The sequence below is a fragment of the Pristiophorus japonicus genome, chromosome 5, assembly GCF_044704955.1.
Source record: "Pristiophorus japonicus isolate sPriJap1 chromosome 5, sPriJap1.hap1, whole genome shotgun sequence".
Taxonomy (NCBI): Eukaryota; Metazoa; Chordata; class Chondrichthyes; family Pristiophoridae; genus Pristiophorus; species Pristiophorus japonicus.
The window spans coordinates 129436750-129455469 of record NC_091981.1 but is presented as its reverse complement, the minus strand read 5'-3'; the positions used below and the strand labels follow the sequence as shown (position 1 = coordinate 129455469).

At 41.2% G+C, this 18720-nt stretch overlaps 1 protein-coding gene across 2 annotated transcripts in view; it reads right to left on the bottom strand.

The window, feature by feature from the left end:
- hycc1 (hyccin PI4KA lipid kinase complex subunit 1) overlaps positions 1-18720 on the bottom strand; it is a 103555-nt gene that overhangs the window by 41605 nt on the left and 43230 nt on the right. For both annotated transcript variants that reach the window (XM_070880966.1, XM_070880967.1), the window contains exons 6-7: positions 16225-16340; positions 14076-14171 (exon numbers count right to left, since the gene is read on the bottom strand). In XM_070880966.1, coding sequence (XP_070737067.1) covers positions 14076-14171; positions 16225-16340 — 212 coding nt within the window. The remainder of the gene's footprint in view (positions 1-14075; positions 14172-16224; positions 16341-18720) is intronic.

The following is an 18720-nucleotide window of genomic DNA, read 5'->3' as shown; positions in this document are numbered from 1 at the left end:
TCTACAGGCAGAAGTAGAGAGATTGAAAAACGAATTGGGTGCTGTACAGGCAGAATAGATTAACTACCAACAGTTGGAGATGCACCAATTGTGCGTCCAGCTGCGGAGTTCTTCAGAAACAATAGTTAAGGTACAGGGAAAATTTGATGATACCAAAATATCTTATCGAGTAATGCGGAATTTGTCACAGGAAAACAAGGAAAGAGTGATGGTAAGGCAATGGAAAGAGAGACGGGGAACAGCAGAGGACAAGAACAAGATTAAATAATTAAAAGTTAGAGTGGCATTTCTGAGGAAGAATCCAGTACTGATGACTAGGATGATCCAGTACTCCAAACAGCACCCCCACAGTTCAGAAGACCACTGAAGGTGGAGGTCTCTTATGCCAAGCAGAGTGGAAGTGATACTTCTAGTATCAGTCATAATTCAGGGTGTGTCGACAATTATACCCAGTCTAAAAGAGGACACAGCTCGGGGTACACAGATCTGTTAAGATGGCCCCCATAATTACCAAAAACCTACACACAGGAGGGGGCGACAAACAGGGATAATCAAGTAGTATATGAATATGAAGATAAAGAAATAAGTCGAGATCTGATCCTTTCAGAATTGTGCCAAATTCAGTGGCCAATTGTCCAAATATGAGGGAATAGAAGACCCAACTCAGTTACGAACTAAAGTTCAATTGCTACAGCAGCCACAGACAGACAAGGATGCAGGCTGCCTTTACCTCCAGGTGCGAAATTGCCCGAGAAGTTTATGGCGTAAATAGCAGCTAATAAAAAGCCTGGGTTGAAGACTTGATGTGTAACATGGGTTAAAAAACTCAACTACAATGTAAGAAGAAAGACGTTTACAAAACCCACAGCCAAAGTTAAAGAAATAGGATTGCTGTGAGAAAGAAATAGGATAAGTGGCTTCAGCATGCTTTGTTTTCATTTTAAAGAAAGGGAAAAAGTTTCCAACAGTGCACGTGAATGTTTCTTGGCTCGTGACCAGGACATATCAATTTTGGCACTTTGAGTTCATAACCCAGTGCAGGGATCAAGGGAAGGAAAAAATAGGAGACTGGTCACCTCCAATAGGGGCCAAATCCAAAGGGGAAAGAACCAGAGATAAGAAATTAGTGTCGTTTTCAAGCAGTCCAGACGGGGACTCTTATCAAAACCCTAGGGAATTAAGGGGGATGGACTCAAAAAAATGTTGAGAGGAGCAGAGATAAGAAATATTAGAAATTATATTTCTAAGTTGCATAAAAGTGTGAATATAGTTGATTGGGTATGATTGTGCACCCAGAATTTTTTTTTTGGGGGGGGGGGATGGACGACTCAACTACAATTTAAGTTAAAAACATTGGTGTGGAAAATCTGAGAAAAGCCAAAATAAGTTTGTTTAACTAAAGTTAAGTTTCAGTCCAAGCTTCAAACTTGAAGTTACGGTTGTCATGGCAGAAAATGAAGTTGAACTTTTCAAAACATTGGGCTTTTTTTTAAGTTTAAGTTGAGAGTTTTTTCAGTATTGTTTTAAATCAGTTTGAACAATTACAAAGCGCTGCTATTGCAAGTCTACCGATGACACAAGGATAGGCAGCAATGTAAGCAGTGTAGATGGAAGCATAAATTACAAAAAGATATTAACAGATTAAATGAAGGGGTAGAACTGTGACAAATGGATTGTTATGTAGGCAAATGTGAGGTCATCTACTTTGAACCTAAAAAGGATAGATCAGATGATTTTCTAAATGGTGGAAAGCTAGAAACTGTAGAGGTCCAAAGAAACTTGGGGGATCCATGTACATACATCATTGAAATATCATGGACATGTACAGAAATAATCAAAAAGGCTAATGGAATGCTGGCCTTTATGTCTAGAAGATTAAAATACAAAGGGGTAGAAGTTATGCTACAGCTATACAAAGCCCCAGTTAGACCACATTTTAGGAAGGATCTGTTGGCCTTGGAGGGAGTGCAGCGTAGATTTCAAGGGTTAAATTACGAGGAGAAATTACACAAACTACAGTTGTATTCTCTGGAGTTTTTAAAAAGTGGGGGTGGGGGTGATTTGATTGAAGTTTTCAAGATATTAAGGGGAACAGATAGGATAAAAAGAAAAACTTGCAGATTGATTACTTTGACCACTGTCCGACAAATCTGAAGGGTAACAAGTATGTCTTGGTTATAATTGACTGCTTTTCCAAATGAGGTTACGTAGCAAACATCAGAAATTGAAAATTGGTTCGAGGAAAAAAGGATAAGGTAGTCAATGATAGAATAAAGAAGAAAGGGAAAGATTCTGTCCCTTTTCTACTGTTAAAATCTGAAGGGTAACAAGCCTGTGAAAGTTTTTTGTGCCAGTGTGCCTCCGCCCTCTTTTCCCTTTTGTGTAAGTGTTAAAAGTTATGTTTCACTGAAAAGTTATATGCAATATTTTTTTTTACAGTCAAAGACCTGAAGAAAAAGAAAGATGTAATTTACTGTAAGCATGTGCTATTTTGTTTCATTCTATCTGTTCTGTATTGTGTTTAGTGAATAAAATATTGGTGTGAATTAAATTAGAACTATTGAGGTTTAACTAACCTATTAAATGGTGAAAACCAACTTTCATTGTGGCCACAGTGAAATTCTGCGTAAAAGATCTCTAGTTTTGGACATGAGGTTTTCATTGAGAAAAAAAGAGAAATACATCCTATAGTTACACAAGATGGAACAGAATTAGTTCACAGAATATTTAAAGCTAAGTGATGCTGATAATGATTTTTGCTGGTTTTAACTGAATTTTAATTATTATAGTTAGATAAAATTTGGTAACATTTTTGTGCCTTCATGGCTCACATTTTGAAAATTGGAACTAAAGGAAAAGCAATTTATTTATGAATCTGATAGCATCAGGACATTTTGTGTAAGTTTTAAAAGATACAATGACTGAGGAAAAAAAATTAAAGATGCCGTTTTGTTTGAGAAAGTTTTCTTAAATTTACATAAAGTGACGCAATGGCATCTAACAATGTTTCGCTCAGCCTTTTTATAAACCTACAAAAGGGGTTAACCCTTTCTGTTGACAGCTGTTTTCTGAATTCACCCAGCAATCAATTTTGATTTGCTGAAAGTAAATTATGGGAAATTATTAAATTTAAGTTTCTTAATTTAAGTAGATATTTCCCCACAATGACAGAAGGAAATTATGAATTAAAAACAAACCCCTTGGGCTCTTAAACATCCTTCTTCTTAGGCAGTCCCTCGGAGTCGATGATGACTTGCTTCCACACTAAAAATGAGCTCTCAGGTGAATGATGAGTCTAATGTGGGACCAACAGTCTCTGTCACAGGTGAGGCAGATGGTGGTTGAAGGAACGGATGCTTGGGTTGCCATGCGCTCCTTCTGCTGACTACGCTTGACTTCAGCTTGCTCCCAGTGAAGAGACTCGAGGTGTTCTGCGCCTTCCCAAATGCATTTCCTCCACTTTGAGCGGTCTTGGGCCAGGGATTCCCAGGTGTCGGTGGGGATGCTTCACTTTTTCAAAGAGGCTTTGAGGGTGTTCTTGAAGCGTTTCCTTTGCCCACCTGGGGCTCGCTTGCTTTGTCGAAGCTCAGAATCGAGCGCTTGTTTTGGGAGTCTCGTGTCGGGCATGTGGACGATGTGACCCGTCCAACGGAGCTGATCGAGTGTAGTCAATGCCTCGATGCTGGGGATGAACACTGATGTTGGTGCACCTATTCTGCCAATGGATTTGCAGGATCTTGTGGAGGCAACATTGGTGGTACTTCACCAGTGTTTTGAGGTGCCTGCTGTACACAGTCCATGTCTCTGAACCATATAGGAGGGCGGGTATCACGACTGCTCTGTAGACCATGAGCTTGGTGTCGGGTTTGAGGTCCTGGTCTTCACTCTCTTCCTCAAGCAACCGAAGGCTGCACTGGCACACTGAAGACGGTCTTGTCGTTTATGCCTGTCCTTGTTGACAGTAAGCTCCCAAGGTATGGAAAATGGTCCACGTTGTCCAAGGCCTCGTCGTGGATTTTGATAATCAGGGGACAGTGCTGTGTGGCAGGGGCAGTTTGGTATAGGACCTTTGTCTTACGGATGTTTAATACAAGGCCCATGCTCTCGTACGCTTCAGTGAAGGTGTTGATGATGGCTTGGAGTTCGGCCTCCAAGTGTGCGCAGACACAAGAGTCATCTACGTACTGTAATTCAATGACCAAGGATGGGACGACCTTGGATCTGGTCTGGAGGTGGTGCAAGTTAAACAGATTCCTGTTTGTTCTGTAAATTAGCTCCACTCCAGCAGGGAGCTTACGGAGGGTGAGATCGAGCACTGCATCAAGGAAGATCAAGATTTCGCCCTTCAAGGGCTCCGACCTAACCCAGTCAGTGTCGTTTGTATCTCCTGAGAAAGCATGCTTCAGAGGGGGAAGATATGGAAGTTATCTCCAAAGTAATTGTAAGCACTTCTGTCTCTAATGTAAACCATCAAGTCTAGGCATTACTTATTTCTGAAATTGGAATCGATAAAGATAAATTGATAAAAAATAAAGTTGAGATGAGTTGCTGTTTTAAGTACTCGAGAAGGGAAAATTGAACTGAAGTTTAATGGAATAATCAAATTTTGATTAAAATAAGCTGGTTGAGAGCAGTCAAGGTGGTTCCTGGAAGAAAGCTTTTGGAGAAATAGAATTGGACTGACCTGTCCGAAATGAAGAAAAAATGGACTCGGGTACAATATATCAGGTTGTTTTAGAACAATAAATGGTCCAAGAAGAGGTATGGTTAAATAAAATGAAACAAACAAAATGTGTTAAAACTTGGACCAAATGGGAACATTTGATCTATGTTTTAAAGATATTATGATAATGTTGTATTCAACAGTAAAGTTCTTCCGGGGCTCATGAACTAAATGATAGATACTGTGCAAAATTGAACAAGAGGAAGTGAATGAGGATATAAGATGAAAACAGGAAAATTATGCCACCAAATGGGAATTTTTCTAAAATCATTCTTCTTAGGTGAATTGGCATAAATCACCTGGGTGCAATCTGGTATTAACATATATTCTTATGAAAGTCGGGGAAGTGTAGTTAAGAATAGTAAATTGATTAGCTTTCTCTTGGAGATGTGTGTGTCATTGCCTAAACTGAACACTAAGCAACCTGCATTTGATAGCCTGGCCACAACCCAAGACATCGATGACCATGCAGAGGGATATGAGCATGGATCTCCAGACAAACCACGAGCTTTTGATACGATTGCCTGAAAGCCCAAAAATCTCCATAGAGAAGCCAACTTTGAAATAATCAGGGTAGAGTTAAACACACTGCTACCTGTCAGATGGATTAAAATGAAAAGTAGAGCATGCTGATCAAGTTAGAATTTCCTTACAGCTAGAATGGTTATTAGTTTCAATGCCTCCACTAACTGCTGAACAAAGAAAGTTTGGAGGGAGGCTAAAAAAAAAAAGGAGGCCGAGGCCCGTCTCTGTCTGGACAAGGGGGCCGTGGTCATATACAAATCAGCTAAAAGCTGAAGGTGGGAGACAAGAAGACCATACCTTGTAGGTTCCATAACAAAACATGGATCCAAGTGAGAAGCAACATCCATGAGGAAAGCAGGAGACCTCAAAAGGGTTAGGTTTGAAATCAGTGATAAACCAAGGTATAGCCTCTCAAAAGCATTATTTTGGTGGTATTGGAGAAAGAACCCCAAGGAAGGCTTCTTGGGAAGATCAAGAGTCCCATATGCAGGAGACCAGGAAGACTCCCCTAAACCAAGTGGGATGGGACACACCCCGACTCCAAACACTAAATTGGTGTGGAATCGGATTCAGTTAAAACGTTAGCATCACACTAGGACAAAAAGTAATTCAAGAACACTGTAAAAGACTTCAACACAAACTTAAAAGATAATGACAGCAGATTATTTTAAAGTAAGAAAGGACGTGATAGTAAAAAATAGAAAACAGGAACCAAGGGCTAAGGCAGATGGGCAACACAAGGAAAATTGACATTCACTACAAAGAACCCCCATACAGAATTGGCACTCACTGTTAGATTCCCCATGAACTAAACTCCCTTCCCATTCACTCTCACTGTACAGAATCCCCATGAACACGATGAGGTAATGAAGAGTCTATTAAAAAGATTATTGGCAAACAATGAGGCTAACCAGAATCAAGACATTACTAGAGTTATCATGCGTAGCCTTTATGCGACATTTGTGATGAATGTGATACATAAGGGACTGGACAACAAAGAGAGTATGTTGATAAGTAATGTTAACTATTGGATGTGCAAAGTACAAACGCTGATGATTATCATAACACTAAAACATATGTGGGACCAAAAAAAAGACATCCCATCTCACAAAAAAAACTCTACCTGTCCGATCCAGCAAATGTCAATGGACAAGAAGTAATTGAATCAGGAAATGTATTATATAACGATGTGCATTTAAAAATCATACCGGCTGTTTAGAGAAGGTTCACTAGGTTGATTCCTGAGATGAGGGATTGACTTATGAAGATAGGTTGAGTAGGTTGGCCTCTACTCATTGAAGTTCAGAAGAATGAGAGGTGATGTTATAAAAACATAAGATAATGAGGGGGCTCAACAAGGTGGATGGAGAGAGGATATTTCCACTCATAGGGGAAACTAAAACTAGGGGGCATAGTCTCTGTTTAAGGGGCCACCCATTTAAAACTGAGAAGAGGAGGAATTTCTTCTTTGAGTTGTAAATCTGTGGAATTCTCTGCCCCAGAGAGCTGTGGAGGTTGGGTCATTGAATATATTTAAGGTAGACATAGACAAATTTTTGAGCAATAAGGGAATAAAGGGTTATAGGGACCGGGCAGGGAAGTGGAGCTGAGTCCATGATCAGATCAGCCATGATCTTATTAAATGGCGGAGCAGGCTCGAAGGGCCAAATGGCCTATTCTTGCTCCTATTTCTTATGTTCTTATGAACTTGAAACTATTAATTAGATTGTGAAGGGAGTGATTGACAATTAATAGACAAAATGGTAGGAGAAGTAGTAAAAGACGTGATAGTAAAGAATAGAAAACAGGAACCCAGAACTAAGACAGATGGGGAACACAAGGAGAATCAGTTTACATCGCAAAGAAAGTGAGGGTAGACAGAATGGCTAGTAATAGGAGCCATGGCAAGGTTAGCAGGATTAAACAGAATAGCTACAGAAAGCATGTGGGAACATGAGGTGGTAAAAAAAAGGCAATTAAAAAGATTATTGGCAAACAATGAGGCTGACCAGAATCAAGACGAGAGGTATCATGCGACATTTATGCTGAATGTTGTACAGAAGGGACTGGACAACATAGAGGGTAATCAAATCCCTTTGTTTATGCAAGAACAACTGAGAAAATGTTTCAAAAGGAACCACGGATATAGACTATAATATGATGCACTAGATGGGAATGGGATTATTGACCCCCACCCCCCCCCCACCCCGAAATGAGGGTGGGGATGAGGAAATCACTTTGACGGTACAGGTACAGCATCCAAAATCGGAAGTTCCGGAATCCGGACTGATTGGTGGCAGGGTTGTGCGGAATCAGTAAAATGTTCCGGAATCCGGACCCGCTGCTGTCTGACCTTGGGGCCCCCTTGCCGCCCCGAACAGCTCCTCGGCGGCGGGGGCCCGGCCCGAACAGCTCCTCTGCGGAGAAATAGGAACAGGAGTAGGCCATACGGCCCCTCGAGCCTGCTCCGCCATTCAATAAGATCATGGCTGATTTGATCATGGACTCAGCTCCACTTCCCCACCCGCTCCCCATAACCCCTTATCCCTTAAGAAACTGTCTATTTCTGTCTTAAATTTACTCAACGTCCCAACTTCTACAGCTCTCTAAGGCAGCAATCTCCAGAGATTTACAACCCTCAGAGAAGAAATTACTCCTCATCTCAGTTTTAAATGGGTGGCCACTTATTCTAAGATTATGCCCCCTAGTTCTACTATCCGCCATCCGTGGAAACATCCTCTCTGCATCCACCTTGTCAAGCCCCCTCATAATCTTATACGTTTCAATAAGATCACCTCTCATTCTTCTGAATTCCAATGAGTAGAGGCCCAACCTACTCAACCTTTCCTCATAAGTCAACCCCCTCATTCCCGGAATCAACCTAGTGAACCTTCTCTGAACTGCCTCCAAAGCAAATATATTCTTTCGTAAATATGGAAACCAAAACTGCACGCAGTATTCCAGGTGTGGCCTCACCAATACCTTGTATAGCTGTAGATAGACTTCTCTGCTTTTATACTCTATTCCCTTTGCAATAAAGACCAAGATACCATTGGCCTTCCTGACCACTTGCTGTACCTGCAAACTATCCTCTTGTGTTTCATGCACAAGTACACCCAGGTCCCGCTGTACTGTGGCACTTTACAATATTTCTCCATTTAATAACTTGCTCTTTGATTTTTTTTTCTGCCAAAGTGCATGACCTCACACTTTCCAACATTATACTCCATCTGCCAATTTTTTGCCCACTCACTTAGTCTGTCTATGTCCTTTTACAGATTGTGTGTGTCCTCCTCACACATTGCTTTTCCTCCCATCCTAGTATCGTCAGCAAACTTGGCTACGTTACACTCAGTTCCTTCTTCCAAGTCGTTAATATAGATTGTAAATAGTTGGGGTCCCAGCACTGATCCCTGCGGCACCCCACTAGTTACCAACCACAGAATGAACCATTTATCCCGACTCTGTTCTCTGTTAGTTAGCCAATCCTCTATCCATGCTAATATATTACCCCCAACCCCATGAACTTTTATCTTGTGCAGTAACCTTTTATGTGGCACCGTGTCAAATGCCTTCTGGAAGTCCAAATACACCACATCCACCGGTTCCCCTTTATCCACCTCCAGCAAATTTGTCAAACATGACTTCCCCTTCATAAATCCACGCGGACTCTGTCTTACCGAATTTTGCTTATCCAAATGTCCTGCGACTGCTTCTTTAATAAGGGACTCCAACATTGTCTCAACTACAGATGTTAGGCTAACTGGTCTAGTTTCCTGCTTTTTGTCTGCCTCCTTTTTTAAATAGGGTCGTTACATTTGCAGTTTTCCAATCTGCTGGGACCTCCCCAGAATCCAGGGAATTTTGGGTAATTACAACTAATGCATCCACAATCCCTGCCGTTACTTCTCTTAAGACCCTAGGATGCAAGCCATCAGGTCCAGGGGATTTATGTGCCTTTAGTCTCACCTCCTTAGTGACTGTGATAAGTTCCTTTCCCCCTATAGCCCCTTGACTATCCACTGTTGGAATATTGTTAGTGTCCTCTACCTTAAAGACTGATACAAAATATTTGTTCATCTCCATGTTCCCCATTACTAGTTCCCCGGTCTCGTCCTTTAAGAGACCAACATTTACTTTAGCCACTCTTTTCCTTTTTATATATCTGTAGAAACTCTTGCTTTCTGTTTTTATATTTTGCAATAGTTTGCTTTCATAGTCTATCTTCCCTTTCTTAATCATTTGTTTAGTCGTTCTTTGCTGGCTTTTAAAAGCTTCCCAGTCTTCTGTCCTCCCACTAGTTTTGGTCACTTTGTATGCCCTTGTTTTTAAATTGAATACCACCCTTTATTTCTTTAGTTAGCCACGGATGGCTATCTTTTCTCTTACACCCTTTCCTCCTCACTGGAATATATTTTTCTTAAGAGTTGTGAAATATCTCCTTAAATGTACACTATTGTTCATCAATCGTCCTACACTTTAATCTATTTTCCCAGTACGAACGCATACCACACCAACCTGTGGCTTCATAATTGATGAAAAAACACCCAATTGTAAGATAAATCTAAGACTTTTGGAAGAGAGACAGATTAATATAGCCTAAAAAAGCAAGGAAATATGCTGCGTGACCACCACAGCTACTTTTATGACTTTTTGATTAAAAGATGCCGCATACAGGAACACCAATTTTATGCATTTCCAGCTGGAAAAACCCCAGATCAGTGCTAAAACATTGGTGCCAGCACACCATGACCCACCTCCAACCAAAGAAGTTTTGGAGAATGAGGCAATTCAAGCACTCTCACACAATGGACATTATGTACCCCCTTTATCCCCCAGTTTGAAATCCATAATCTACAGAACGAGAACCTCGCCGATGCTTCAATAGAATAAACAAATAACAATTAAGAAATTAAGAAATCATGAATGGTGGGAAGTAGTCTCTTTTGTGGAACTACATCCTTAAGCTCAATTGTTCCAGATGGGATTGGCGATAGCACAAATGATAACTTGAGATTCTGGTCATTGCGTTATGCTGTGCAAGGAAATCAATAAGGCATATAGAAAATATAAGGAAAGACAAGGGCACTAAGCGGAAGCCAAGCTTATTAAAGACAAAGAAGGATATAAAACACTTTGCAAAGAGGTAACGTAACCTATATAAAAAAAATTATATATGGAACTCTGATAAGTCAGCTTCTGAAAGGTGTTCAGGTTTAGTTCATTCAATATAGGGGGAAAAAAAGATGGATGGTATCATTAGAGAGATGGAGAGAGATTTCACTTAGCAACCAACCAGCCTTGGATATGTTCATAATCAAATGTTGGAATATAAATGTTATGTTTATGATAAGAATGTCGAGAGACTGGAAGGGTTATGCTTATAATGTTGTTGATGTATGTTGAAGAAAATGTAGACTTGTGTCTCTGGACTATGCAGTAAACCAGAGACTACCATATTAGGCAATGCCAGTTCGATAAGAAAACAGTGAATAAATATAAGCTTTTTCTTTTGTTCAAGCAGCTTGAGAAAGAACTCATGCTTAAGTGTGTACGCTCTGTGACTATACTCTGCTTGTAAATTGCTTTTTATGCTGAAGTTAAAGAATAAAATGATTATAACCATAAGACTGAATTTGTTACTGCTCAAGTGAACAACAGAAGGTCGTTTTAAAACAACACGTCGCACTCTGCAAACTTGGACCTCAAGGCCGAGTCCTAAGCTTGCTTTGAAAAGCGAGCATTCAGCAAACTGACAGATGCGATTAGCATTTCTTAAAAGGACACACGCATCGTTCAGATAAGTTTGCATTTAAGCTTTTGTACTAGATTTTTCTTTATTTTATTTAAGTAGTAGCTCTGTGTAATATTAAAAAAGTGCTCCAGAACTAGCTGCGCCTCTAGTCAAGCTGTTCGAGTACAGCTGCAACACTGGCATCTACCCAACAATGTGGAAAACTTTCCAGGTATGTCCTATCCACAAAAAGCAAGACAAATCCAATCTAGCCAATTAATTGGCACCCCATCCACCACCTTAAACATTTAGTCCCTCCACCAGCGGCCTACCTTGGGTGCAGTGTGTACCATCCAGAAGATGCAATGCAGCAATTCGCCAAGGCTTCTTTGACAACACCTCCCAAACCTGCGACCTCTACCAGGACATGGGCAGCAGGTGCATAGAAACACCAGCACCTCCAAGTTCCCCTCCAAGTCGCACACCATCCAGACGTGGAAGTATATCGCCATTCCTTCATTGTCACCAGGTCAAAATCCTGGAACTCCCTCCCTAACAGCACTGTGGGAGTACCTTCATCACACGGACTGCAGCGGTTCAAGGCGGCAGCTCACCACCACCTTCGAGGGCAGTTAGGGATGGGCAATAAATGCTGGCCTTGCCAGCGACGCCCACATCCTAGGAACTAATTTTTAAAAATGGACCCGTTTTCAAGTCCAAGATTCTTCGTCAAAACCAGTCTGACAGTCATATCTAGCAGCCAATATCCCAGGATCCTCCATCACCATGACCTGTGGACCCCATGAAGCACCATGGCTTCCGATCAAGCAAGGGCACCTACCTAAGTCTCCCTCCATACTGAAGGAAGCACCAAGAAATATACAGTGGGTGGAGGACTGTCCATCAAGTGGCCCAGTAGTACCACCAATGACTGTGCTGGTTGAATCCTGAAGTCATAACTGTTAGACTGGGTCTGGGTCAGATGGAGAGGGAACCAAAATAAAGAAATAACCTACTTGAGCATCTCCCCACCAACCTATCTAATGTAGACATGTCTGCCTATGACAGCAGTAATGGGAATGACCACAGCACAGTCCTCGTGTAATGTAGGACAGCCTGAAGCAACCATGAAGCAAGGCACTGTGGGCAAACAGCAGCAGAATTGTATACAGGTGCAGCGCCGAAAATCCAGAACCCTCGGGACCAAGGCCTTTCTGGACTTTCAATTTGTTTTCTGGCGTCACGAATCCGGAAACACCCGAGCCCAGATTTGGGTATTTCTGGATTTCGGAGCGTCAGAAAGGTGGAGAGGGGGAGGGAAGAGATTCCCGCTGAAGAGCTGTTCGAGCGGGCCGGCCCCGCCGAGGACGACGTCGTCGGGTGGGCGGGGCCCCGCCAAGGATGTCGTCAGGCGGGCAGGGCCCCGCGGAGGTGGCGTTCGGGCGGGCCCCGCCAAGGAGGTCGTCGGGCAGGACGGCGAGGAGGCTCAGAGGTAAGGGCAGCGACGGTGGCGAGGCGAGGCTCAAGTTTGGGCGGTGGCGGGGCCCAGAGGTTGGCAAGGTCCAGATTTTGGAACATTTTACGGATTCGGACGACCCTGCACCGATCGATCCAGAGTCTGGAACATTCCGGAACTCCAGATTCTCGACGCTGCACCTGTACCACAGTTTGTAACTGCAAGGCCCGACACATCCCTCACTGCTACATCACCACCAACTTTGGTTCAATGGCAACTGTAGAAGGGTATGCCAGAAGTACCAGACATACCTGACAATGAGGCACCAATCTAGTGAGGTTACAACAAAGTGCAGCAATCTATAAAAAACTAAATAATCCCACAGCCAACAGATCATACCACATCCAGTCGAGAATGACAGACAATCAGGAAACTAACCAGTGGTGAAGGCACCACGAACATTTCCATCCTCAACCATGACAGCGCGCAGCACAAGTGTGAGACACAAGAATGGTGTTTGTTGCATCTTCAGTCTAAAGTGCCCACAGAACACTATCGGCAAGAATCCTACTTGGCATCCTTCCAAGGTGCCTCCCATCATGGATACTATTGAGCAGCCAAATCAGTTCACTCCATTTGACAAAGAAGCGGTTGAGCAGAGGCTACGACCCCCGACAACATCCCAACTGTAGTGCTGAAGACCAGAACTAGCCAGCCCACTTGCGAAGTTAATACAATATGCCATTATATATCTACCCAACAATGTGGGAGTGCCAAGATAGGTTTCAATCCACAAAACAAAGGACAAATCTAACCCAGCCAAATTACTGCCCTGTCAGCCACCCAATGATCAAAGTGATGAATGAATACTCAATACTGCCATGAAGCAACAACTACTCTCCAGTAACTCGCTTGTGGACCCTCAGTTTGTTCCAACAGAATCATTTGGCTCTAGACCCCATCGTAGCCTTTATCTAAACATGGAGAAGAGCTAAATGCCAGTAAAGAGGTGGCTATGGCTGCTCTCATCAAGGCAGAATTCAACTAAGTATGGCATCAAAAAGCCCTCGTAAAGAGGTTAATGGGAAACTTTTCAGTGGCTGAAGTCACACTCATAGGGGAAACTAAAACTAGGGGACATAGTCTCAGAATAAGGGGCAGCCCATTTAAAACTGAAATGAGGAGGAATTTCTTCTCAGAGGGTTGTAAATCTGTGGAATTCTCTCCCCCAAAGAGCTATGGAGACTGGGTCATTGAATATATTTAAGGCAGAGATAGACAGACTTTTGAGCGATAAGGGAGTAAAGGGTTATGGGGAATGGACAGGGAAGTGGAACTGATCAAATCAGCCATAATCTTATTGAATGGCGGAGCAGGCTCGATGGCCTAATCCTGCTCCTATTTCATATGTTCTTATACTCAACACAAAGGAGGATGGATGTGCTTGCTGGAGGTCAATCACTGCAGACCCAATCCCATGGGTTTTTGGAGGTTAAAATTACCCCCTTTGTTTTAGAACTGCCAGGACAGGCCGAACCAAAAGTGCATCTATTGTCCTCAAGAAAACTTAATTAAATTGTGATATTTCTCAATTTTCAACAAATTGTTTTTCAAGTTGTGAATTCTCTGAATCTCACCTGGAGCATGTATGGCACAGAGACTGCAGAGAAGGACTAGGCATGTAGATTATGGTCGCATTGTAACAGAGCAATAGGAATGTCAACACTTCAAACCTGTTTAATAAGTAAAGGAAAATTAATTTAACTTAATAGCATAACAAAGCATAAATGCAAGTTTCCAATTTTGCATTTTTCCATGTCTCATGCAGTTTTCATAGCTGTTTGCTGATATTTAAAAATTAGTGTATACAATTTAATCTGTGGCTAACCAAAATCTTGATAATCCCTTCTGTTATGGATACATTAATGAGTGGTTCAAATGTGGCAGTAGTCTGAATAAATTAATAATTAATTGCTAATTCCCGACTCCCGAGTAAGTGTGACTGAGTAAGAAATATCTATCAGAATGTGTAGAAATGATCTTATTTATGGTAGAGTTTATGGGAATAACGTAAAGATCATCGGCTGCAAGATTGACTTTGCTGTTGAGAAGACCCGGCATTGCTTTGACTTCAACGGCTGAACAGTGTCAGTTTCATTTTAATGACTGAATGGGGTCAGTTTCATTTCTGGATGAAATCTGACTCGACATTCCTATCAATTTATACGGAATCAATTTATCTTCATAAATCTATAATCAGTATTCCAGCATTCCAGTATTCAAATCACCATAGGAGCATTATATTTTTAGCAACAGTTGGATCAACGGTCTTTCGAATGGTGACATCTCATTGAGCCTTCTGATCTCCCGGAACTGACAGCAAGAGAATTATTTAAATTTTCACTCATTCAACTTCTGATTTTTAATGAACTTATAATTAATCTATAATTTTAAAAGAAAAATCATTTCAATATAATCAATCCGGATTCTCAATTTGACAGTTGAAAAATTAAGTTTCTCTACTGCGACTTTTAGATTCCTCCGTGATTCCACAAGAAACTTCTAACCTGCTGGAAATTCACACCTCGATGCTCTGCGCATCAAATATCTGGATTAGGACATCATTTATCATTGATTTACTCAACCATCATCTTATCAGACATCTGACTTTTAAATCAGCCATTGGCAGCCGCGCTTTCAACTGCCTCGGTCCCAAGCTCTGGCATTCCCTCCCTAATCCTCTCTGCCTTTCTACTTCTCTTTCCTCCTTAAAACCGACCTCTGACAAAGCTTTTGGTCATCTGCCCCGGTGTCAAATTTTGTTTGATAACACTCCTGTGAAACGCCTTGGAATGTTTTATTACATTAAAGGCACTAAATAAATGCAGTTGTTGTTGCAAAATCATTCAACTAATTATTCTGAATGATGGAAATAGCTGGATGAGCTGAATGCCTCATCTCATTTCTATTGTACATTATGCAAAAATGAGGCCATCATTTCCACAAAGCACTTTTGTACTTCATGAAGATGAAACCACAACTGCAGACAGCGCTCCGAAACCAAAACCAATCTGTAATCCATGCATTAATTTAGTTCTCACAAAAATCAAGTTTAATCAATTTAATTGTTTACCTAATGTGGTATAAATGAATAGTAATAAACCAGAGTAAAATCCATATCCCATTGACCTAACACACTCAACAATTCACATGTGATTATAAACTTGAAGTGCCATAACCTACAAGGTTACGAACCAAGAACTGGAAAGTGGGATCAGGTTAGATAGCTCTTTCGGCTGGCATGGACACAATGAACCGAATGGCCTCCTCCTATGCCGTCAATATCTATGCTTCTATGAAATCTCTTCACATGGTTATGTATTAGCAATTTAACCAAACATCAAACATGGTATTGTTCCACAGATTTTAATTTCAAATAATACCTTAAACCTGACTCATTTTTGAGCTGAAAAACACTTTAAACAACTGCTAGTAGCCATTTTATGGAGGGATAAGCCACCTGAACCTACATGAATTATATTTAGTGAACGATCTTCAAAATGTAGACCTGCAAAAGCCTATGTATATTTTGCAATGAGATTGAAAAAATGCTTTTACTATATTCTCCTTAAGTATTCTTTTAACAAATGCACTTGCATACTGAATTTTATTTAAAACTGGCAATGATTTTTACAGTTGAATTTTAAAACTATACTACATTATTGATTCAGTTGTTAATTACTTGTGCTACTTTACAAATATCTGCAGTTTAATTAATAATCTTACCTGTTTTGTGCTGTAAAGGTTTCCCTTTGAGAGTGAGGTCCAGTATGTACAACTCTAGTCAAGCCATGTCGAGATAAAGCGCCTTCTGTAAGTGCCATAGAACCAAAACTAGAAGGCTAAAGCACCATTTGAAAAGGTTAATTAACAAAGTATACATCAAATAACAAAATCTGGAAATGGTGGAGATATAATTCTACTACATAATTTTTTGAAAAACAACTATGTTGCATGGTAATGTGCGTAATGCAGCACATTGCAACATCAAAACATTGTGCCATGGACTCGTATCAATGAGATCTCAATCTTAGTCACAATGACTGTCAATATTGCAAAACTGTCTCGACAGAGCTAATAAAATTACTTCTCAGTTGCCCTCTACAGCTTACACCATATTACCACAGATGTTTAGGTTAAGTAGGTAATCCAAATACTGTCCTGGTGATGCGATGTAGGGAGTTCAGATTCTTAAATTACCCAAAATTCAGCTTTTGAAAACCATGTTTGAGCTCCCATTTTAAATATGGAATTAAATATTTTTCTATTTCTGACACTCCGTAACATCAAGCAAGCAAGAGATTTGCCTGGCTGCACCTGGCCTAACCTACCTAGTTAGAGTAAATACTAATCTCTTTTAAGCATCCTTAAACTAGTATCCAATAGGCATTGCCTGAGTGCCCACACACAATACTACAATTAAAAGCACTATTACTAAAAGAAGGCACGTGAAGAGTTATTATTCTGATGCATCCCAAAATTGTCATTTTCACTGCTTTGGGATTTCTAGTGCAAATTGATCTGCTTGGACAGAAAACTGTGCTACACACAAATGTAAAACAAGGATTTGTTGCAGAAAGTTGCATCACAACAAATCACTTGCTCTATCTCAAAGATAGGAAGGAGTCAATAAAGCACGAGGAAAGCAAGAATTCATTAAAAATACATTAGAATCAGAAAAGAAATGGAGAACAGGTGAGCTCTGATTAATATTTTAAGGAGCTTTCAAAATAAAGTTCACGACAGGAGGATAATGAATATTTACAGTATCAAATCATTTGAGACCAGTTATTCTAACATGTGGATTAAAGAACATGCTCAAGAACATTTGATAGATTATTAATGCTGATTTAAAAAAAAGAGCATCATGACCCATAAGAAATAGCTTAGTTTTAGAAGGAATTAGAGACACTAAGTTAACATACTGAGGCCTAAAAATTCAAACATGTAGGGGGTGCGGGGAGGAATCCCTGTCTGAATGGATAGGCCCAAGTAATATGGGGCCTCAAGCTTCATCATCATCGAGCCAGCGAGCTGCAGACACCTAATGAATGTTTTGGGAACCCCTCCCCCACCCCACATTCTTCTTTACGCCCTACAACCATGTTCTCGCCCTATGCTCAACCATGTGTGCTTTTCAGCAGAGCTTGCTAGATAGAAACTTAGAAAATAGGTGCAGGAGTAGGCCAGTCAGCCCTTCGAGCCTGCACCGCCATTCAATATGATCATAGCTGATCATGCAACTTCAGTACCCCTTTCCTGCTTTCTCTCCATACCCCTTGATCCCTTTAGCCATAAGGGCCATATCTAACTCCCTCTTGAATATATCCAACGAACTGGCATCAACAACTTTCTGTGGTAGAGAATTCCACAGGTACACAATTCTCTGAGTGAAGAAGTTTCTCCTCATCTCAGTCCTAAATGGCTTACCACTTATCCTTAGACTGTGACCCCTGGTTCTGGACTTCCCCAACATCGGGAACATTCTTCCTGCATCTAACCTGTCAAATCCCCGTCAGAATTTTATATATTTGAGGTCCCCTCTCATTCTTCTAAATTCTAGTGAATATAAGCCGAGTCGATCCAATCTTTCTTCATATGTCAGTCCTGCCATCCCGGGAATCAGTCTGGTGAACCTTCGCTGCACTCCCTCAATAGCAAGAATGCCCTTCCTCAGATTAGGAGACCAAAACTGTACACAATATTCAAGGTGTGGCCTCACCAAGGCCCTGTACAATTGCAGCAAGACCTCCCTGCTCCTATACTCAAATCCTCTCGCTATGAAGGCCAACATGCAGTTTGCCTTCTTCACGGCCTGCTGTACCTGCATTCCAACTGTCAATGACTGATGTACCATGACACCCAGGTCTTGTTGCACCTCCTCTTTTCCTAATCTGTCACCATTCAGATAATATTCTGCCTTCCTGTTTTTGACATCAAAGTGGATAACCTCACATTTATCCATATTATATTGCATCTGCCATGCATTTGCCCACTCACCCAACCTGTCCAAGTCACTCTGCAGCCTCTTAGCATCCTCCTCACAGCTCACACTGCCACCCAGCTTAGTGTCATCTGCAAACTCGGAGATATTACATTCAATTCCTTTGTCCAAATCATTAATGTATATTGTAAATAGCTGGGGTCCCAGCACTGAACCCTGCGGTACCCCATTACTCACTACCCGCCATCCTGAAAAGGACCCGTTTATTCCTACTCTTT